Source organism: Oryctolagus cuniculus, chromosome 4, assembly GCF_051225735.1.
Source record: "Oryctolagus cuniculus isolate XC-2025 breed Fujian yellow rabbit chromosome 4, ASM5122573v1, whole genome shotgun sequence".
In the NCBI taxonomy this organism is placed as follows: domain Eukaryota; kingdom Metazoa; phylum Chordata; class Mammalia; order Lagomorpha; family Leporidae; genus Oryctolagus; species Oryctolagus cuniculus.
In genome coordinates, this window is record NC_142870.1 from 163,744,329 (window position 1) to 163,768,865 (window position 24,537).

The 24,537-nt window shown below is 38.1% G+C and overlaps 1 protein-coding gene across 18 annotated transcripts in view; it reads right to left on the reverse strand.

Moving 5' to 3' along the window:
* Positions 1-24,537, reverse strand: part of SLC4A7 (solute carrier family 4 member 7) — a 100,104-nt gene that overhangs the window by 35,695 nt on the left and 39,872 nt on the right. For 6 of the 18 annotated variants that reach the window (XM_089330215.1, XM_089330212.1, XM_070071617.2 and 3 more), the window contains exons 5-11: positions 22,346-22,506; positions 18,393-18,542; positions 14,835-15,203; positions 8,203-8,318; positions 6,126-6,283; positions 4,801-4,888; positions 3,033-3,179 (exon numbers count right to left, since the gene is read on the reverse strand). In XM_089330215.1, the coding sequence (XP_089186341.1) occupies positions 3,033-3,179; positions 4,801-4,888; positions 6,126-6,283; positions 8,203-8,318; positions 14,835-15,203; positions 18,393-18,542; positions 22,346-22,506 (1,189 nt within the window). 18 annotated transcript variants of the gene reach the window in all.

The following is a 24,537-nucleotide window of genomic DNA, read 5'->3' on the forward strand; positions in this document are numbered from 1 at the left end:
GAAGAAGCTCCTGGCTCCTGGCTTCTTCAGATTGGCCCAGCTCTGGCCACTGCAGCCATTTGGAGAGTGAACCAGCGGATGGAAGACATTTCTCTCTTTCTCTCTCTCTCTGCCTCTCTGTAACTCTGCCTTTCAAAGAAAATTTAAAAAATCTTTAAATAAAAAAAAATATAATGTGTTTTGGACTAGAATCTAGTATTTGTTTCTATTAATATATGTGTTTTTTAATTTTCGTTTATTTGAAAGGCAGAGAGATAGGGACAAAGACAGAACTCTCAGCTGCTGTTTCACTCCCTAAATGCCCACATCAGTTGGACTGGGCAGGCAGACGCCAGGCTTCAGGACTCGATCCAGGTCTCCCACAAGGGGACAGGGATGTTAGTCATCACCTGTTGTGCACTGAGGATGTATGCATGAGATGGAAACTGGAATCAGAACTGAAGAAGGCACTCAAACACAGGCATTCCAATAAGGCATGCTGATGTCCCAAATGGAGTCTTAACTTCTTAGCTCAATGTTCATCCCAGTTTCTACTAATATTTTAAATTTTTGAATAACTTTTGTAATTCATATTCTAATATTAATATACCGTGAAACATTCATACATACCATTTCAAATTACTATTCAGCAATAGCTATGAACATAAATAATTTAAAGTAAAGCATCTGTTACAGAAATTTTTAAAATACTGCTCAGATTAACTATAGAAACATATAATTTAAATTAAGGAAAAAAGTAAATGTCATTTGTCTATTACTTTCCCTAAAAAAAAGTAGTCCAAAAGTTGTCTGTTAAACATGTTTTCACATAATAACAAATTTCCCATATTGTATTTCTACTACTCCCCTGGCTGTTGTGGGCATTTGTGAAGTGAACAAGTAGATGGACAAGCTCTTTGTCTGTATCTCTTCCTTTCTCTGTCATTCTGCCTTTCAAATAAATAAGTATTTCTAAAGAAAAATAATACATGTAACAAACATGTATATAGGTGACAAACACAATAAAATGAACAAATATCTCACAGTGGAAAGACTGAAGATAAAATACTTATGAGCACACTCACCAAGAAGAATGTAAATTAACTGTAGGTAAAAAAAACTTTGGAAAATTCTGTAATACTATAAACACCAACTTGAAAGAGAATCAATTGTAGAGACAAAGCATGTTCTTGAATAAAGAGATTCAAAGTCATGAAGATGTCAATTCTTCCTCAGTTACCAGAGAAATCTAACTATTCTAATTTAAAAAAAAAAAAAAAGTAGGTTTTATTTCTGAGAAGAGAAAGCTAGCTATCTTTCAATCCTACATAGAAAATAAACATACAAACACAAGCAAGAGAACTTGGGGGTAAAAAAAGTAAGAGAAAGAACAAGAGTAAGTCTAGGATTTATCAAGCATAAAAACATACCAAAAAGCCTTAAAAATTAAAGAGTGCAGAACTGGTACATGAATAGACAGACCATGGGGGGAAAAAATTCCAGAAATAGACCTAAATACAGATGGAAATTTAGTTAATGATAAAAGCAGTATCACCAACCAAGGGCAACAATATTTAACATCTTAATGCAATAGGAAACCATGCAGCAGTTTAGAAAAAAGATAAGGTTGGAGGTACACACCACAACATAGGCTATGATAAATTCCCAAAGATTAATGAACTTAAATGGTAAAAATAGGTGGTAAAGGGCAAGGATGATGAAAATATATGCAAAATCTTTTCATCCTCACTAATCACAGCAATGTAAATTATACACTTGATATAACAAGAAACCTATCTTAATGACAAATATGCGGCCCGCGCCGCAGCTCAGTAGGCTAATCCTCCACCTAGCGGCGCCAGCACACCGGGTTCTAATCCCGGTCGGGGCACCGGATTCTTTCCCGGTTGCCCCTCTTCCTGGCCAGCTCTCTGCTGTGGCCCCGGAAGGCAGTGGAGGATGGCCCACGTGCTTGGGCCCTGCATCCCATGGGAGACCAGGAGAAGCACCTGGCTCCTGCCTTTGGATCAGCGCGGTGCGTCGGCTGCAGTGTGCCAGCTGTGGCAGCCATTGGAGGGTAAACCAACAGCAAAGGAAGACCTTTCTCTCTGTCTCTCTCTCTCACTGTCCACTCTGCCTGTCCAAAAAAAAAAAAAAAAAAAGACAAATATGCAAAAGCTTAGCACACAATATGCTAGTGAGGATGGAGGGAAATGGGCACTCTATTCTATAATCAATATAGCAGTTCAAACTGGTTCCAGCCAATATAGGGGATTCTGGTAATAAACCTACTAAAATTATAAATGAATTCTCCTTTGAGCCAGGAGTCCTATTTCTAGGCATTTGTCTTACAGAAACATCTGCATAAGAAAATAGCATATGTGTACGAACCATAGCATGGTGTATAACAGCAAAATATGAAAGAGAATGAGCGACAGTACTTCCATCAATAGAATACAACAAAATGCAGTTGTTTAAGAAAAAAAATTAGGATTTCCATGATTTATGATCAGAATGCCAGGAAATTTTATTATGTTTGGGACCAGAAGTGTTTTGGATTTCAGAGATTTTCAGATTTCAAAATATTTACACAGACCTCAATGGTTGCACATTCTTAATTTGAAAATCATAAAAGTATCAAGATCTGAAACTTTTTGAATGAAATGGCAGTGCTCAAAAACTTGAAATTCAGGGCATTTTGAACTTTAGATTTTCAAATTAGGGTTGCTTAACCTGCATGAAAAAAACAAGGTGCAAAATAGGTTAGAGGCAGAGGGGATGGGGTAGGTAGGAAGGGAGGCAGAAAAGAGGAAAGGAGGAATAGAGAACTCTGAAGAAAGAAGAAATAACATAACGTTTCCGAACAAAAACCCAAATGACACAAAAACTACCAACAGATGGTCACCAAGAGAAAGTAGACATGAATTAAGACAAGGGGTAAGACCAGGGTAAAACTTCTGAGTATACCTCATTGTAGTTTTGATTTCTGAATGACAAAAATGTATAATCTACTAAAAAATATTGTTAAGAGAAGAACAGCTGGAGAGTCTTACCTGAGAAGGAACGCTTTTTGGTGGCTCTATGCGAATGGAAGGGTCCCACTCTCCTGGAGGCAGAACAGTCACTTGATCTAAAAATTCATCAATTCCAGATAAGAGGTCATTTCTGTCTTTTGCTTTATAAGCTACATCATGAAAAATCTAAAAAAAAAAAAAATCAAGGATTTTAAAATTGAAAGAAAAGTCTATACATGGCAAATTCACTTCAAATATCATGAATACATTCCCAATAAAGATAATTACCTAAGTTCCTAGCCCAAGTAGGTATTCCTCCCACCTACGGTAATAGCTTTGTAACCCATTATTAGTAGTATCATATGAATTAATAATAAAAACGAAAGAAGAAAATAGCCATGTTTTAATACAAAAGATTTTTTTTAAAAGAAAATTTTATATTGGAAATACTTGGTAAATTCATTAAATAACATAATGTTATATCATGAATATTCAAATAATTTTATTTAAATAACAGTTAAGGACAAATATCTACTGGTTATGTACTATTTGCGAGGAACAAATACAGGCATTATGGATAGTACAACAGGCAGGGAAAGCAAGGTTCCTGTATTTAAGAACCCTTTTTTCCTAGAATAAAAGGTAACGAAACAAGTAATTAAATAAATGTATAATTGTAGGTAATGATCGACTCTGATAAAACTGACTAAGAGAAAGAAACAAAACTGATGCAGAACAAGTGGCTACAGAAGAGGTGAGTGGCACAGGACTGAAGCCTTGAGAAACCTGCCAACACCAGCTCAGGGAGGAGCTATTAAGGTGATAGCAAAAGGTTTAAACTTAAAGCTAAACGTATAATAGGAAGTCATCACTATTTTCAAATCAAGGAAACAGTATATTCAAATTTACATGTTACTGGTAGTGGGTTGGGGGAACTACAATAATCACAAAGGTCACTTGAATCACCAAAGAAAACAAGTACAGAGACCCTGAGCCCAAGAAATGGCAGTGCAAATGCAATGACTATGATGGCTGCAACGCAAAACACATTGAGAAGGTAATATCAACAGAGTATGATGACCAACTGGTTGCGACAATACACAGACACCACATCAGGTTCAGATATGGGGTTTCAGATACATGACAGACATGTCTGGCAAGCACCTGATGAAAAATTCTCTCCCAAAAAGAAGCAGATGGAAGATCTCTCAATCTCCTGCCAGGGTTTCTTTCTAATAAATCAATCTTGAAAAAAAATAAAAAAAGATACAAGGTATCCAATGATCCTGACAAAAAGGTCTTAAAGATTGTACCAAATAGTTAAAGGGTGAATAAGATAAAACAATACAGGGAGCCAGCGCTATGGAGTGGTACGCTAATCCTCCTCCTGCAGCGCCAGCATCCATATGAGCACCATTTCTAGTCTCAGTTGCTCCTCTTCCGATCCAACTCACAGTTGTGGCCTGGAAAAGCAACAGAAGATGGCCCAAGCCCTTGGGCTGCTACACCAGCATGGGAGACCCACAAGAAGCACCTGGCTCCTGGTTTTGGATCAAATCAGCTCTGGCCACTGCAGCCAACTGGGGGAGTGAATCAGCAGATGAAAAACCTTTCTCTGTCTCTTCCTCTCACTGTCTGTAACTCTACCTCTCAAATAAATAAATAAATAAAAATAATCTAAAAAATACAGACAGCAAAGACAATTATTTTTAAATTCCCTATGAAAGATAGGAGATCTGTAGTTTAATATGTTATATGCTTCATAATCAATGTCTACTACAAAGGGACTTCAGTATCTTTTAATTACCTCATCTGTCATGAGAGTTGCTATTGATCTTCCAATTTCATGGTACTGTGGTGCCTTGCCTGCTGGACCCAACAACAAAAACAAAAACCTAAGGAAATAGTAAAGCACACAGGTTTAAAAATAAACAACCAGATATACAAGTCTAGGCAACCACAGAAAAAAAATCATTCAGATGGAAACAAGAAAACACTCAGACTACTTTTCCATCCCCTACCCACTCTGACTAAAGCAGACCACCAAACTAAGTAAGGAAGGCACTCATGACCAATTTTCTATCAAGTTACCACTTCGCTCCTTCCTTGGGATAAAACAGTAACTAAGAAATAAAATGTTTTACATTAAAGAGTCCCATCTTCTATATCCTTTTGGATTACAGTGAACAGATAAATCTGGTACGTAGGGACAAAAACAGAGAATTACTTAACATCAAAAGTCCTGTTATCCTGATGAAGTTAAAAGCACTTGATTATATCCTTGGCACTATAATAAAGTATTAATAAGCACACTCATAGGAACTGGAACTATGTACCCTCTGAGTTCATGAGAATTTACATATAAATCCATACTTATGTTGACACTGCATCATTAATGCAACTGAATGAAGCAAACTAAAACTATAAAATTTCCAGCAGGTTCCTATTAACTCTTCATATTTACTTACATTATAAAATAGTAAAAAAATTTTTTTAAATGTCTCATTTGCAATTAGGCTTCTACAGTCAACTCCTAACAAAATGATTACTCTTTACAACACAACTTGCTAATTATCCTCGTAGATGTTATCTCATATTTAACTTTCACTTACAACATACACTTAACAGAAAACTTTTATCCAGCTAGAATACAGCATTTTGCCTAACTCAAAGACAGTACAACATTTATTTAATCAACCCTATGAGGTATTACCCTCAGATTACAAATGACACTTAGAAAACTTAAGTCAGGCTTGGTTCCCTCTGTATAAAAACCAAGTGGCAGAGAAAGGATTCAACTCCATTCTCTGATTCCAGTACCTGCACAGAACATCACATCTTAAGTAATTAACTGGTTTTTAAACCAAAGCTTTTAAGATACAGAACTACTCATAAAGGTACACAGTATTTCTCAAAAGGATGACGAAAATTTTACTTACTGTTTAGTGCTACAGAAAAAAGATAACTCTTTTAGGCTTTATTACTCAAAACATTGATATAATAACTGAATATCAACACTTAAAATAAGCTTTTATGACATAAAACAACATGCTTGTTCTTACACATTTAATGGACAGAAACAAGTAGGTCTTGAACGTGCTTAGAGAGCATTCCTTGGAAGGAACTCTTTACCTCGTAGGAACAGGGACCTCGGTCAACCCTGAGAGGAGGACGGCGGGAGCCAGTCTCACAAACGCAATTATAGGTCTTTCCAAAAAGTCTACTTCTCCTACCAGAACGTTGGATGCTTCAGCTCCCGTGGGAATTTTTCTCATGAAATTCATGTCAACCTATTGACAAATACGTCATTATTAAAAATAAAATCTGTATTATTTATAAGACTATAGGGAAACAGCAAAGAAAATGCTTTTTAAAGACATTTGCTAATCAAAACTTATAACCTAATAGACATATAAATGCTAAAATTTTCACAAAGAATGGAGGAGACAAATACAAGAAGGCAAGCAAAACACATTCTATCAATACTACCACTTAACTGTCAGTCTTCACTACTTCAGGTCTAAAATCTCAAATATTAAATTTGAGAAAATTTTCAAAAATACAGCACTATCCTTTAAAAACTAAAAGGACAAAATATAGGTCACAAACTAACAAGGTTCATGAAATTATACACAGTGCTGAAAATAATCACTTCACAGTTCTCTATTATTTAATATTAGAAATGAATTAGTTCCTTTATAATTTTTCCCAGAAATCTTTTATTTAAGGTATACAAACTTCATGCATTTCATAAATACAACTTCAGGAACACAGTGATTCTTCCCACAGTTCCCCTTTTAAAAACAACTGAGCATGCCCAGTGTTTTCATTATATGGGGAAAAAAAAACTTACTTGTACTTAAAATTAAATAGCCCTTGTTGCTACAGACATATGCTAATGTCCTAAAAGTGAAATTTAGTTGCCTGTGTATAATTACAAGGAGAAGGTAACAAACATTGATTATCAAAGTAGGTGAACTTCTTCATGTAAACGCAGTTTCACACAAGTCACTAAACAACCACTTAAAGGGCTAGCTATTAAAAAGAAAAGCAGCACTTACGGCGGACCTCTTGAGTCCCACACCCAGTGTGCCACAACTACAGTGCCAGGAGGCAGACTCCTGCCCACGGGAGACAAGGAGGTGTACACAGGGATAGGCCAAGTGAAAAAAAGTACAACTGTGACAGAGGAACAAAAATAAACGGCAACTGCCATGTCTAGAGGACATCTACAATGTAAAGTATACTCATTTATTCACTTAACAAGATTATGCAGTTAGAAACATGAGAATTTTAAGAGTGCAATAGCCTTTCTGCACAGCCAGTGTCCCTAATGCAAAGCCTGAAGCTCAGCAAAGCTCCAATGCAAACCATTTAAACTCCTTTTCTGTAAAATGTCGACTTGTAGACTTTGCATCCAAGGCCTAAGCAAATCGAATTTTATTTGACATAATCACATTTAATAAAAAGTCTTACATTGAATAAAAATATTAAAGTATTGTGAGTATCCTATAGCAAACAAATATTATCAAAAAATTTCTATAGCTTCCTAGGATCAATTGTTCAGTTGTAATTTAAACTTAGTTTTTCTGCCCTCTTCTTTTGAAATAAGATGGGTTGTTTTGCGGGGGGTGGGGGTATTTTTTGTTGGGGAGGGGACTATTTCAACTAGATACCCATCTTCCAGAATAAAAAAAAATCATACTTCAGACAGATTTATTTTCTAAATCCACGTGTTTACCTGCCCAGGGGGAAGCAGACATGTTTCCCAGTGGCAATCCTTGAAATATGGCACCAGGACACTAATTCTGAGATCACCATTACAGTACCAAAAAGGCTATGTCTAGTGCTGCAACACCATTCCCAGAATTCACCTTTCTAGAGGTGGCAGCTTCAGAATCAATGATGAGAGCACAAAAGGTACTGAACTTTTAAGACATCCATGGGTAGGTATGGATGGAAATACCATGCTACTCACATATTCATTTTTCAGAATTTCTGCATTAGCAAATAAAATTATTTGGGTACTCAGAGACTGACTAATCTTTCTTACAATTTCTGACTTTAACACAGCACAAAGCATCACATGTAGGTCTGGAAGCACAGTCTACTCAAAGATTATTATAATTAACCCTAACAAAGCCACACATTGCTAATTATTTTCTCGATAGGAATAATGGTGAAAATTTATAGTTAATGACAGAATTACCTTGCTGAAGTCAACAGTACTATTTTCTCTGCTTCCTCCACCGCCATTACCTTTAATTTCTCCGCTTTTACTACTGTCCAAGTTTCCAGGAGCAGACTGTGGTGAGGCCAAAATGCCTGTATTGAAAAACAAACAAATCCAAATTAGTAAGGACCAAATTCACTTCGTAGCCTGACTGTGCTGATTTCCTGAAAGTGATGGTTTTTATAAGCATATGTGCACAGTAAAAAAAAAAAAAAAAAACAGTGCCAGGTGTTAGTATCATACTAGCAAAGCTAGAATATTTTAAGCAACAATGAAGCTATATATTTTAATATTTAAAAGAATACAACTAGGATTTACAAAAAATGGTGGCCCTTTGCAGAAGAAAAAAATGTGAGTTGACATGGAACCAGAAAAGATGGAAGACAGACCCGAGACTGATTACCACTGCAAATGCTTGGGGCATGCACTTTCAGAACATCTAGCAAACATGTGAACTGCACAGAGTTGATTGAGGCCCAACTACGCTCAGCATGCTCACACCAGAACAGTGCGAATTCTCTCACAGCACCTAAGTATGGTTCAGAAAATCTAAGAGCTGTGCTGATTAAACTTCTTCCATAATGATTCCTCAACAAGTTTCATTTACTGTGGCAGTATTAATAGCTACTGTCATTATTCCTGAGAAATGTAACTTTTAAATATAGTAAGCAAGTTTTTTACATTATAAGTGTACAGAGTAAGGATGTTATCATCAAAGAGCTGTCACCCTGAAGTTCTCTAACTTGAACTCACTCAATATGTATGATTCAAGGAACAACATTAGCTTGCTTGAGTTCAAACTGATTGCTCTTTGGACTACAAATGACGTCTGCATGTTCAAGCATTAAGATTTTCATTTCAAGGAATATTCAACAGGGACATTCACAACAACGAAGTAATCCAAAAACAGCAATTAGTATATGACCCATTAGTCCTACAAAAATTCAAATCTCAAATATTTACAAGTCAAGTATATCACACAGGTTTTTACCATTAAATGTGTCTCATCTGTTTTCCCAAAACACCAAAGACAGTGTGGTCTAAGAACATAAATGAATTATATCCCAAAACACTGAATATCATGGGGGGGAATAGAATAAAATTTTAGTTTTGATTGTGTCACAACAATCTAGTGTTCAATGGAAAGTCAGTTAAAATCTGTTTTGTGCTTAGATCCTATAAACTCTAAAGGGTTTTTTTTTTTTCCTTCAGTAATCAAGTCCAGAATTTTAAGCACATCAGAAACACTTCCAAAATCTAATAAGAGTTTTATAATTTCTGTGGAATACAGCAAACTGAAACTGATCAGTAACTGAAACTCAGTCATTTGTGTCTACTGCTCAAAGCCAATGACAGAGACCTTTGTGATATCCATTTCTCCATGACAAAAAAACTAAGTTTAAAATAAGAAAAAAATAAATGAAGCATTTGCAATATATTATAGCTATGAGCTCACTCTCTGGAAAAGGTAAGCGACTCTGAAATAAAAACTATTTCCTAAGACAACTCATTTCTCACAGCGTTTAGCTCAGCATGGAAAAGTTATTAAGATTCCTCTTCTTTGACCTTTGTCCCAAAACTTCTAAAATAGAGTCCCTTCCTTGCCCAAGGGGTATCAAAATTTCCAGCAGCTGCAGCTTCTACCAACTCCACAAGAAAACCAGGAGTAAACCTAAGAAGGTTCTGGTGGCAACTGCACCAGAGCATTACCTACTTCCAAATGCTGAATATATTCAACCTGTGGGCATATAACCAATGCCCGCATAATACAGAGTTTCCCAGTTGCCAGAACCGTGACAGAAGAATGGAATAAGGAGAAGGCTATGGGGCAAATTAGGGATATGTTGGAAATGGAAACAACAAATGAGGTGAAACTCAATATTGACAAAGCTAGGAGACGTATCCTGTAGTTACCTGGCTAACCTGGTCACTTGGAATCTGTCCCTTTTTCCAAACTAGCATGTCAAGGATTTGCTAGTGTTTCCACCATCGTCCTTCCCACACTAAGTTACTGCTGTTTTCTCAATCAGTAAGGCAAGTCTCTGCTTCTATACCAAATCCCTGGTACCCAGAATTAAATGGGTAAATCACAAAGCTCTCTATCATTTGCACAGAAAACTCACAAGGACAGTATTATCTTGCTTCAAGAAAGGGGGGGGGGGGGAACAAGCCCAGTGCAATGGTGTAGTGCCAACATCCCATATGGGCACCAGATCAAGTCCCGGCTGCTCCACATCCGATCCAGCATCCTGCTAATGGGCCTGGGAAAGCAGCAGAGTATGGCTCAAGTGCTTGGGACTCTGTACCTACATGGGAGACCCAGAGGAGGCTTATGGCTCCTGGCTTTGGTCTCGCCTACCTCTGGCCATTGCAGCCATTTGGGGACTGAACCAGCGGATGAAGTTCTTTGTCTCTCCCTCTCTCTCTCTGTAACTCTGCCTTTCAAATAAAATACAGAAATCTAAAAAGAAAAGAAAAAAACCGGGGCTGGCACTGTGGCATAGTGGGTAAGGCCACCACCTGCAGTGCCGGCATCCCATATGGGCACCAGTTCAAGTCTAGGCTGCTCCACTTCTGATCCAGCTCTCTGCTAATGCCTGGGAAAGCAGTGGAAGATGGCCCAAGTCCTTGTCCCTTGGACCTGCGTGGGAGACCCAGAAGAAGCTCCTGACTTCCTAGCTACAGATCGGCCCAGCTCCAGACATTGTGGCCATCTGGGGAGTGAACCAGCAGATAGAAGACCCCCCCCCCTCTCTCTCTCTCTCTCTCCCTCCCTCTGCCTCCGCCTCTCTGTAACTCCACCTTTAAAATAAATCTTTAAAAAAAAACTAGAAATGTGTAAAAACAAAAGCAATGAGATTTAAAAATCACACTCTGTTCAATCTACTATTTTCACACCTAACATTTTGCTCTCAAACAGCAACTCTAGATAGAGAAAGGTCAATACCAGAGTTTTCTGTCACTTAAAGTCTGAAAGCACAGAGTGGGCAGGGGCAGACGGGTGCAGCTGGAAAGGAGGGATAACTTGTAATGGTCTATAGCAGGTAGAGTCCAAATGTTACTAGCACGAAGAAATTATCTATATCTTGGGTGATGGATATGCCCATCCTTCTGATCTGACCATTACTCACTATATACACAAATGTACCACCTTCCATAAATATATACAATTATTATGTATCAATTTAAAAAGACAGGGGTTGTTAGGCCACTTTGTGATGCCAGCATCCCTGTTATAGTGCCTTATTTGGGTCCAGGCTCCTCTGATTCACATTCAGCTTCCCACTAACATGAACCCTGGGGGAGGCAGCAGGTGATGGCTCAAGTATGTGGGTTCCTGCCACCCATGTGGGATTCCCAGGTCTGGGCTCCTAGCTTAAGCCCAGCCAACTCTTGGCTGTTGAAAGCATTTGGGAAACAAATCAGCACATGGATGATCTCTCTCTGATCTCTCTGTCTTCCAAATTAAATGCAAATACCTAAATAAATTTTTTAAAACAATGGAAGAAAAAAATAACAGCATTGGGTCTTAATCAGGGAAAATTACATTCACCAACAAATACCCATCAATGTTTAGACGTACCTGGGTATCATACTTGAGGGGGCGGGGGAGTATTATACTGGCAGCTAGTAGACTGAGCCAGCAATGAGCTGAACTCAAACAAAGTACAGGACTGCCCCTCCCACCCAACCAGTCCAAAATGTCAACAGCGCCAAGACTAACAAATACCGAGTTAGGAAAGAAAAAAAAAAGTTACAAATACTAAAAAGTTTAGTTCACCTCTTTTACGTGTAATTATTTTCCAAAACATAACTAACAGGAAATGCTACTTTATTATGGGTAAGCACAAGCAATGACTCCACAAACATCAATGGCATGTGTTTCTTCAAAATTAAGCAAAGTCAACTTCCTCCTTGAAGACAGTACTGGATTTCAAGGAAATGCCATTGGAGTTTCTAGGCCCTTTTAAGCACCGAACGTAGTTAAGCAAGAAATTATGTACAGCTACCTCTCTGTTTCTCTTCAGTAATCATGGAACTTCCATAGATGGCCTTCCAAACATTAATTATGAACTTTTTTCTCATGAAAAAATTCCCTCTCTTCTCTCCATTATAATTTCTAGTCTTCAGAAAAGCTGATAAATCTCATTACACAAACACACACACACACACACACACACACACACACACACCTCTCAAGGAGCGGAGACGGGGTAGAGAAAATACTTGGCGCACCTCAATTCTCAATTGCTCCTTTGATCCCTGGGCATGCCCCATCTAACAGGCCATTATCCATCATGAACCTACATATCTCTTCCTTCTGACATAAAATTTATAATCCCTTATTATTTTTAAACTGAAGCTGACAGAACAAGAAATCTCATGGTTAAGGGTAAATATGCTAGAGGTGAAAACAAATGCAACAAGTAAATTTAAAATCAATTTTGCTCAAAGAAAAAGTAAAATCATACTAGTTCTTTTCAGTTAAGACTGGAGTGCTGAATAATTTCAAGTAATAAATTCTAGGGTGTTCTTCCTCTTTTATGGTTAGTTACCTCATTAAGCTTTATCTTTTTTCATTAACTTGCAAAATTCACAGTGAAATACGACACCACAGATGACGCTTAAGTGGATTTGAGGTCAAATCTCTGTTCTGGTCAGTTACAACATAATCTTAATATCTCTAAGTCTTTTCCTCATTTGTAAAATTCCTCATCAAATTGTTGTTAAGAATTAGAGAAAAGATACTTGAAAAGCACCTATAACTGCACTGGGACACACTCTACACAACAGTGGTAATTATGATCCTGGTTACAAACTGACCACAAAACTTCCATTGCTACTTGTAAAAGTATTCTCTTTCTCACAACTGCAACAATCTTTTTGGTATGTTTGCAAACAATCATAGGAGAAGAGTGCTTTCCCAGAGCAGTAGGAACACAAAGAATGGAACATGTAGGTTGCCACTTACTAGCCGTATGATTCTGTTAAATGAAATTAACTTAAGGGCTGGCACTGTGGCATAGTGGGCTAAGCCTCTGCCTGTGGCACCAGCATCCAATAATGGACACTGGTTCCATTCCCGGCTGCTCCTCTTCCAAATAGCTCTGTGCTATGGCCTGGGAAAGCAGCAGAGGATGGCCCAAGTTTTTGGGCCCCTGCACCCATGTGCAGGACCTGGAAGAAGATCCTGGTTCCTAGCTTCTGATCAGTTCAGCTCCGGACTTTGTGGACATTTGGGGAGTGAATCAGTGGATGGAAGATCTCTCTGTCTTTCCCTCTCTCTGTCACTCTCTCTCTCAAATAAATGTCCACTGAACTTACATGAATTGCATATATGCTAAATAGCCTAATTAGTAACTAAGCTATCACTGAAGTGCTAGATATTGTCAGTATTTTGCAGAAAGGTGATAGTGCATATGTGATTAAAACCACTATTGAGCATTAACAATGCTCAATGAGCACAATGATGATTACCTAAAACATGAGTCAAAACCAGTCACTAAAAATACTTTACACCAATTAGGTGGATATATGTGTAGAAATCTACATAGAATAGAGGTCAACATTGTGTTTACAACAGTTAAGCCATCACTTGCAATGCTGGCATTCCATATCAGAGCACAGGTTCTAGTCCCACCTACTCTGCTTCCAATCCAGCTTCCTGCTAATGCACTTGGGAAAACCGTGTAAGATGGCCCAGGTGCTTGGGCCCTTGCAATCCAGATGGAGTTTCTGGTTTAGGCTTCAGCCTAGCCCAGCCCTGGCTCTTGCAGGGATTTGGAGAGTGAACCAGCAGATGGAAGACTCCCCACGCACCCCGCCTCTGGCATTCTGCCTTCCAAATAAAGGAAGAAATTAACAAATAAATAAATCCAAAAAGAAAAACATGTATATTAATCAATGTCAAAGAACCCAAATTATCATAATGGGTAATTATCATTAGCATAAACAGGATGAAACCCACTACGAAACAATTTTTCTCTTCACATACCAATATATAACCTAGTCACACCAACAGGAAGTCTGTTCCCAAAAATCTCAAGGAAAATTTGGATTAAAGATAGAATTGCATTACACAGAGGGTCACTAGTAATAATGATGATTCCACACAGTCAGTCATTACAGAATCAGGCAAAAATGAAAAAGATTCTATTTTTCTTAGGAAGGCTACAGTGTACTACAATCTCTAGAAAAAAAATTATCAAAAGGATAAAATGCACATAACCTCATTACAATCTAAGTACAAAATGCTTTTATTCACCTGAGTGAACTGCACAAGAAGAAAAGCCATTGTTCTAAAAGATAATAAAAAATCATGGCAAATTCAAAAGTTAATTATAAAAAAAGCCATGTTTTTCTGAACTAAATGCCTTGACCTCTAAAACCTCAGTGAACATTTTTGTAAGGGCTTCAATTATGTGTAACTTATATTTTTAGTAAATCTATTCTTCTGTAATATAAATTAAAAAAAAAAAACATGCAGAAGTCAAAATAAATGAGAAGCATTATCTACGTTTGCCGCTTAAGTTATGTGCTGAAAGGCATTCCAAGTGCAGGTGATCCAGAGGCAGAAAGCACCACACATGGAGGAGTGGGATAGTTGCCTGGAGTTAAGCCAACATTTTCCTCCTTCTTCTGCTCCTGGCCTTCCAGTGCTTCTAAGTCTTCCTCGGGCGGATGAATTACTACTGTGGGAATATCATCACTGGCAGGTGAGACCAGTAGCTCAGGGGCCTGCAGCTGACTCTGCTGGGAACTTCTGGAGGTCAGGCGACTGATGCTAGGGCTGGAAGGAGGGCTGCTTTGAGGGGTGGGTACTGGGGTTGTACACCTCGAGCCTGCAGGGGTTCCGGCTCTCGAAGAAGGAAGGAGATGACTGAGAAGAAGAGATAAAGGCGATTCTCCTCTCAGTGAAAGGTTTGAGGCAGAGAGACCTGTCCGCAAAGAGTGGCGGGAGGCTGAAAGGCCTTCCCCTGAGATAAAAACAAATAAAGGAAAAACGATGAGGGTCACTGCAGAAGGCAACAGACACAAACATCAACATGCACTGTAAATTCCTACCAGGAAGGGCCCAAAACTTCAAATTCATGCTCTCAGGGTTAGCAAGTCAGTCAGGTTTCTAAGTGTTACAAAGTCAATGAAAACTTGTTTGATATATCTTTAGGTAACTAATTATAATTCAAAAGAAAAACAAAAACAAAACAACGTTAAAGATACATGGTGGGAGACAATATTTATGTTGAAAGTTAGAATGATCAATAATATGGCATTTTCAGAAGGGATAAAATCAACACAAACGTTGCTGCTTTAATAAATACAAATGAGAATATAATAGAAAAAAAATCTAAGAAACAGAATTCAAACCAAAACTCAGCAGAACTAATAGCTTAGTGTATTTCTCCTAGGTCGCACCAAAACACTACAGATAATTTAATCTCTTGTTAGAAAAGTCCACATTACTTAATAATTTCTAACTTAAAAATGGTATCAAGTTGGCATTAGATATTTATAACACAAAGTCAACTGGACAACATCAACTAGGTGGTATTCTCAGGAAAATTTAAAACAAGACAAAATATAAAAACATTCTAGTAAGAAAAACATAATATCAACATTAAAGGATGCTTATTCTTGTTGTAAGATATTGATAAATACCCTAAAATATATTTCTCATTTCTAATTATAGCAGCTCAATTTAACCAAATGCATGAAAAAATGGGGTTCAAAAAGTTCATGGAAAAATGGAAAGAAGATGATAGGGTCACTCGATGCAAAAATATCTTGAAACCCGTGCACAGTTTTTTCATAAAATGCATCTTTCATGAAGTTTCTGAAGACCCCCTTGTACAATATTTGAATTAATTAGGTAAGAAAATATTTCTCACCAACAGCAGAAAGACGGTACTTCAGAACGTTTCCAAAAGTCATGCACACTTATTGATAAAACACTTAACATTTTCTATTAAGTGCAGCTTACAAGAATAACATTCCTCTTTTAGGAAAAACATGAGAAATACAACAATCAATCTTACATGGTGTAAGTTACCAAAGCTATATGCTCAAGAGATTCAGAAAGCATTAAATAAATTAAGCTCTCATCCATAACCACTGCCAACCACTACCATTTAGTTAAAAAGACTCTACATGCAAAACAAAACAAAAAACCGTTAAATTACAACTATAAAATAGCAAAATAGCATATTAAAATGGCAATTAAGAAAAAATAGCCATTGTCTTATGATTAAAAGGAACCAAACAAAAGTATAACTGGAGAAAAATCAGGAGCCACTCACTGCATATGAGGAATAAAGATGTAGTGCAGCCCCTCTGGGTAAATGAACTCATTTCACCAAAGTAGAGAATATATAATAAATTAAAGGATGAAAGAAAAAAATAAATTATAAAATGTGCCATACACAGTTTGCTTTCAAAATGAACTTAGGTCCATAGGTGACGTTCTTTCAGTCTTTAGGTTCCTTAAATATGGCAAGGCATACTTTTAGACAGATTAAAATGAGTTTTAAAATGGTCAAATTAAGTATCTTACACTAAGCTTCAAAAGATGATTATGGTCAACTCCAACTATGGCTGTCAATATTTAATAGCCATTTTATTACTTCAGTAACAGAAAAGATGAGCAGGAAGACACTGTGTCCCATCCTTCACTTGTTGTCACTGTAATCCTCACACAGGCTTTGGGTAACAGCAGCTGCTGGAAGCAACAGTGCTCCTTGTAAGCTACTCCACTACCTTGCATGGGGTTTTCCCATCAAAATAAGTATTCCTTCAGAGACAAAATAGTGTCCTAATGATGTATTGCACTGCTTTACACAGCAGAAAATAAGGCAAGGCAAAAGTTCCAGGTGTGCCAGCCTTAAGACACTGACAGGCAAATGGATACAAAAACATACTTTTCATACCCTACATAACCTGCTACTGGTCCATGAATGAGAAGAGAGCTGGAATCTGTGCCATTATCAGTGAAGTAAAAAACACCAACTAGGTCACTCTTAATAGTACAAGAGAAACAATCAAAACATTTCACAAATTATGTAAACAAAGAGCGATGAAATACTCAAACCTTCTCAAAAACTCTTTTGACAAGAAAATAGAGTATATTTAGGAAACAAAAATAGCATTGGTGGAGCAGGAGTTGGCACACTTGATATGCCCTTATCTCATATTGGAGTGCCAGGGTTCAAAATTCAGTTCCACTTCTGATTGCAGCTTCCTGCTAACAAACACTCTGGCTCAAGTACTTGGGTTCCTGCCACCCAAATGGGAAACCTGAATTGAACTCTGGGCTCCCAAATTTTGCTTGGCCCAGCCCTGGCTGTTGCAAGCATTTAATAAGTGACCACCAGATGAAAGATCTCTTGCTTGCTTTTCTCTTTCTGTGGGTGTATGTGTATGTATGTGTATGTGTGCATGTACATGTACATTACAAATTTTTGTTAAATTTTTAAAAATTTAAAAAATATCAACAGGGAAAATCTGATAGAAAGGTTCACCTAACATTTAGAATTCAAAAGATTACAACAGATTACAGATCATAATTTATGCCTCTTTAATCAACTATTCAAAAAGAAATCATGAATGAAAATAAAAATGCAGAAAAGAGAAATAATTCAGGGTTAGGAACAATAACGGTGTTTAAAAACAAGGGCACTTCAAAACGTTCACAGAGGAATAGAATTAACAGGAAAGTTTATTCTGGTGCAATTTTGAAACCTATGCATACATGAAAAAACTATGCACGGAGTTCAAATTTGTATACAACCAAAATAAACTCATTTTTAATTCTATTTTTCCACAAGCTTTTCAAAATATCCTCATTATGAATAGAACTAGTGTGCACCATTTTAACACAAGCAAGTTATTAATTTTTTGCATCTACATTATTTCTACAGAGGATTCTGTCATGTTGTAAAAATATTTCAGAACTGGTATTTTTAAAAGGCACAAATAACATTAGTATAAGAAAAAATTAAAAAGTATAAAATGACCTTATGTAATTATGTGGAAATACCATTTTTTTTCTTTCTCCAAAATTAATGAGAACATACTGGAATGCTGTTAGAGCAGAAGTGTTAACAAAAACTGGATGCCACAACTTATCTCACCATTCCTTTCAAGCAAGTGAGGGTCAGAATGTTTCTTGCCTATATCTGCAAAAGATCGAACCAGGGGAATCCGACTGGTGAATCTTTTCTCATTCTGATGATGATGCCGCTTCAGAAGAGCTTCTCTGACATTCTCTCTTATGGACTCGTCTAGCTGGCCAGAGGCTATCATGTTGTCTAGTACCATATCTATTCAAAGGAAAAAAAAAATACTCAGACAGCTATAACATAGGAATAAACAAACTAAATGAAACTCAAGAACAAAAGCTATATCTTTCAATAGTTCTAGAAAGTCTTCTCTTTTAAAACTTTTTTTTTAGATTTTTATTTATTTATTTGACAGTTAGTGTTACAGACAGTGGGAGAGAGAGAGAGAGAGAGAGAGAGACAGATAGAAAGGTCTTCCCTCTGCTAGTTCACTCCCCAAATGGCCGCCATGGCCAGCGCTGCGCCGATCCGAAGCCAGGAGCCAGGTGCTTCCTCCTGGTCTCCCATGTGGGTGCAGAGACCCAAGCACTTGGGCCATCCTCTACTGCCCTACTGGGCCACAGCAGAGAGCTGGACTGGAAGAGGAGCAACTGGGACCAGAACCCGGCGCCCATATGGGATGACGGCGCCGCAGGCGGAGGATTAACCAAGTGAGCCACGGCGCTGGCCCCTCTTTTAAAACTTAATACTGTATGTATTAAGATAAGAACATCATTGATCCAACAAAAATGAATAAAATGCACAAAGACATTTTACTTAATTGAACGAATTAAGTCATAACAAGGCAAATACCCTTCAAAATGCAGGTACCTCAAAAAGTTCATGAAAATGAAATTAAAAATAAAAAAATATAAACTTTACTTCTTAACATAAGCTCCCTCAAGTTCAAGGCACATCAACCATTAAATCCATTACTAAAGAACCCACAGGGTCTTGGGAATTTGGAGGCTTTTTTTTTAACCCAGATACCTTTTATTTAAGGTATACAAACTTCATTATAGAGGCTTTTTTTTTTTTTTTTTAAATTACTGACTGAAGAAAACCGGTGTTCTTTAAAGATGTTCTAAGATTAAAAAATGATATCAGAAAAAGCCAAATGAGGACTGGAGGGCAAATGCCTCATGATTTCCTGCTAAAAGTGTAGCAACATTGCTCTTGTTTGATGAGCAGAATGAGAAGCCTTGTTGTGGGGGAGAAAGACTCTCTGGGGAAGCTTTCGCAGGCATTTTTCTGTGAAAGCTTTCTCAAATCTCTCATAATATGCAGAGGTTATGATCCTTAAGCCTTCCAGAAAGTCAAGCAAAACACTTATTAAAACATCCCAAAAAACTGTTGCTGTGCCTTTGCTTTGGGCAACTTCCTTCTCTTGGGAGACACTCTGCTTTGATTGCGCTTTGTTTTCAGGATTGTCCTGGTAAAGCCATGTTTAATCTCCCACTACAGTCCTTCAAAGAAATGCTTTAAGATCTTGATCTCACTTGTTGAAAATGTCCAGTGACAGCTAGGCTCTTGTCTCCACCTGGTTTAGGCACAACGGCTTGGTACCCATTGAGCAAAAAGCCTGCTCTACTTTAATCCTTCAGTGAGAACTGTGTACTCTGAACCAACTGAAATTCGGGCATGGACAAGGTGAAGTTTCTCCTCACAGACTGATGTGGATGGTCTGTCACTGAAGGCTTCACCTTTAGCATCATTTCATCCCTTCTCAAGATGAGTTACTCCTCCCCTTTGTGAACTGCTGGTTCCTTTGCGGCAAGCTGCCCATAAACTCTTCATAAGGAATCAATGATACTACTGTTGTTCCACTTCACCGTTAGCTTGACATTTGTTCTTGCTTCATTTTAGCAGAATTCAAGTTGCTCTGACAGAATTTTTTCCAAACTGAGATCTTACTTAGTGCTTAAAAGTAGATACCGTGTAGACATGTTATAGCAAGTTATCAGGAGCTTTCATTTTTGTGCAAAAACACTGAAATCCATATAGAGTTGATTCACAATAACCATTTTCCATGAACTTTTTGAAGATCCCTAACATTGGCTTCCTAAGATATACAGGCATTTTACTACCTTACCTCATATTTCCCCCCCAAACTGTCCTAGGAGATGATAATTTGGATCCATCCTTTTGCTCACCAGCTACGGACTGAGTGCCCACCTTATGTTGGGAATACATCAGTTAACAAGTCAAAGCAAGTTTTGGCAGGTGCCATGGCTCAATAGGCTAAAACTCCACCTATGGCGCTGGCACATCAGGTTCTAGTCCCGGTCAGGGCGCTGCATTCTGTCCCGGTTGCCCCTCTTCCAGTCCAGCTCTCTGCTGTGGCCCAGGAGTGCAGTGGAGGATGGCCCAAGTCCCTGGGCCCTGCACCCGCATGGGAGACCAGGACAAGCACCTGGCTCCTCGCTTTGGATCAGCACAGTGCGCCGGCCGTAGCGGCCATTGGAGGGTGAACCAACGGCAAAGGAAGACCTTTCTCTCTGTCTATCTCACTGTCCACTCTGCCTGTCCAAAAAAAAAAAAAAAAAAAAGGCAAGTTTCTGCTCCCACTCTTCCAAAAGTAGAAAAATCAGTGAGCAATAGATAAAGTATCATGAAGCAATAAATAAATAAGGTTGTGAGAGGGGCATAGGGGACATGGGGATTGATGTAATGACATTTATGCATTATTGCAGTGTCTTTTAACTATATTAATTTATGAAACATGTATATAAATAAGCACAGTGGCACTAACTTGATTTTTTTAAATGTAAAGTATTCAAAACTATGATAAGATTACTGACAGAAAACTAAAAGGACCAACCTAACAGGTATTCAGACCATTAGACGATACAACATGTGGACACAGGATTATACAAAATTTACTGAAAGTACATATTGCATTACATGGTAATTGCTAAGCCAAAGACCCTTATGTCCACACTGACTAATCCTACCCCTAATTCAATATTTCATTCATGTAAGACAAGAATGTAACCACTTTGACAATGCAAAGATTTGCAGCACTTAGTCAAACTTAACCATCGGGTAAAACTGCTAGCCTGAGAAATGATCCTCTTGCAGATTAAATACTACAGGATTTTTATTTTCAACAGGAACAATCTACAAAGAACATCAAGTCAAATTCATGACTACTGAAGTAGATTTTTGTTTTGAGTGATTTTAGTTAGTGGTCAAATAGATCTATCGCAACTATCTTCTTCAACTTATTTACTCATATTATCCTACAAATCTCTGTCATTTCCATCGCTATCTTGGCCATAGCTCACGTCATCACTTCCTGTTTAGACCAACGTTAAGAGACTATCTGGCCTGTTTGTTTCTGACCTCTTTTTAACCCAGAGCTCACCTATACTGTGTTGCCAGTGACTTTCCTGAAGCATATATTAATCACAGTATATCCGAAGACTGCCGAAATAACTACCAAATAAAATCCAATTTCTTAACCAAATAATTCACAGTTAATCACAATCTTTAACTTATTTTCCTAACATATCTCCTACTGCCATTCAAGAAATTTGTGTACTCACATGGAACTGATTTTTCTAAGATCCATATCCTACTAGACTTCTAGGTCTAGACTTTTCTTCCTGTTCTTCCTCCTCCTCAAAATGCTTCCTTTTCTCTTACACCATCACTCCTTATTCCCATGTAGTCAAATTTTATGCATTAAGTTGTACAAAAAATGTTCTCTGGGGAGTTTCCCCAGATGCCCTAGTACAAAAGATAAAGAAACAAAAACTCTTTCCCCTGAATTTCCAGAGAATAAACTCCATATGTGCTTATGGCACTAATCACACAGTTATACTGCAGTTATACCTACCTAATTTGACTATCTCCTCTGCAACTTCTACAAAAAGTCTACCTTATTTGTGCCTGTTCGTCATACTTCCCTCACAACAGCAGCTCAACAGTTGCTGAAAGAATTTCTGAAATTATGCATTATTTCCTTGAATCATCTCGAATCTCAGTACACCTTAAATATAAAAAAGCCAATTTACTATAACCTGCTATCTCATCCAGAGTGCTTGCTCTCATATCCAGCATGACTGTTCCATTTAGAATGCAACTCCTTAGTTCAAAAAGACTGTGCAAAGACAGAGTTGCCACGTAAGGTTTACTCCATCGGTCTCCTCCATCTTCAACATCCTCTTCAAATTTCAGCCATCTGAATGAATAACACATTAGAATGTTTCATAAGTAAGAAAGATTTCACTTGCTTATTTTTAATGTAATAAATAGAAACTTGCTCTTTTAAAAAGAAATAGAACCACCAGCAGAACAAAAGTTCATTAACACATTTTCACAAATTAAGCTAATGGGCTACAATTTCCATAGTCACAAGGTTCCTCTGCAGTTCCCCCTTTATTCTAGCCATCACAACAACAAGCCAACAAGCACAAACTGGAACTTTTTGTAACTTTCATTTTACTCCTGCTGTAAATATAGAAAAATACACAAGATCTTGATTTCTTAAATTTTTTTTAAAATATTTGTTTCTCAATTCCTTTTTTACAAAAATCTTCATTTCAGAAGCAGAGACACAGAAGAGAATAAGCTCCCATCTGCTGGTTTGCTCCCCAAATGTCTGTGGTGACTGAGGGTCACAGCTGGGAACTCAATCGAAGTCTCCTACATGGAAGGCAGGAACCCACATACTTGAGCCATAAATATGGCTCCCTGGAGGCCACATTACCAAGAAACTGGAGTCAGAAGCCAGAGCTGGTAATCAAAACCAGGTACTCCAATGTAGGGGACAGGAGTATTAACTGGCATCTTAACCACTGAACTAAACATTGACCCCCTCAAATTTCCTTCTTCTCTTAAAAAAAAATTATTTTTTGTTTATTTGAAAGGAAGAGCTACAGAGAGAAAGGGAAACACACACACAGAGAGAGGTCTTCCATCTGCTGATTCACTCCCCAAATGGCTGCAATGGTCACAGCTGGGCCAACACAAAGCCAGGAGACCAGAGCTTCCTCCAAGTCTCCCACATGGGTGCAGAGGCCCAAGTACTTAGGCCATCTTCTGCTGCTTTTCCAGGTGCATTAGCAGGCAGTTGGATCAGAAGTGGAGCAGCCAGGTCTCAAACTGGCACATGAATGGGATGCTGGCGTTGTGGGCAGAGCCTTAACTTGCTAAGCCAGTCCCTCAAATTTGATTCTTCAATGGAAGTCTACCGTAACATAAATCTTTTTGTATTGTTAAGTAGAAAGAGTTTATGGGGCCGGTGCTGTGGTACAGCGGGCTAAAGTCCCAACTTGTAGAGCCAGCATCCCATGTGGACACCGGTTTGGGTCCTGGCTGCTCCTCTTCTGATCCAGCTCTCTGCTATGGCCTGGAAAAGCAGTAGAAGATGGCCCAACTCCTTGGGCCCCTAAAGCTCCTGGCTCTGGCTTCAAAGATCAGTTCAGCTCTGGCCGTTGCAGTCATTTTGGGAGTGAACCAGTGGAACAGAAGACCTCTCTGTCTCTGGCTCTACCTCTCTCTGTAACTTTATTTAGTAAATATAAATTCATTTTCAATTATCTTTATATACCGAGGATCAATTCAGTATATATTAAGTAAAGATTTCATCAGTTTGCACCCACACCGAAACACAAAGTGTAAAATACTGTTTCAGTACTAGTTTATAGCATTACTTCACATTGGACAACACACTAAGGACAGATCCCACATGAGAAGTAAGTACACAGTGACTCCTGTTGTTGACTTAACAATTTGACACTCTCGTTTACGGCGTCAGTAATCTCCCTAGGTTCTAGTCATGAGTTGCCAAGGCTATGGAAGCCTTTTGAGTTCGCCGACTTCGATCTTATTCCGACAGGGTCACAGTCAAAGTGGAAGTTCTCTCCTCCCTTCAGAGAAAGGTACCTCCTTCTTTGATGGCCCCGTTCTTTCCACTGGGATCTCACTGGCAGAGATCTTCCATTTAGGTCTTCCTTTTTTTTTTTTTCCCCAGGGTGTCTTGGCTTTCCATGCCTAAAATACTCTCAAGGGCTCTTCAGCCAGATCCAAATGCCTTAAGGACTGATTCTGAGGCCAGAGTGCTATTTAGGACATCTGCCATTCTATGAGTTTACTGTGTATCCCGCTTCCCATGTTGGATCATTCTCTCCCTGTTTGATTCTATCAGTTAGTATTAGCAGACACTAGACTTGTTTGTGTGATCCCTTTGACTCTTAGACCTATCAGTGTG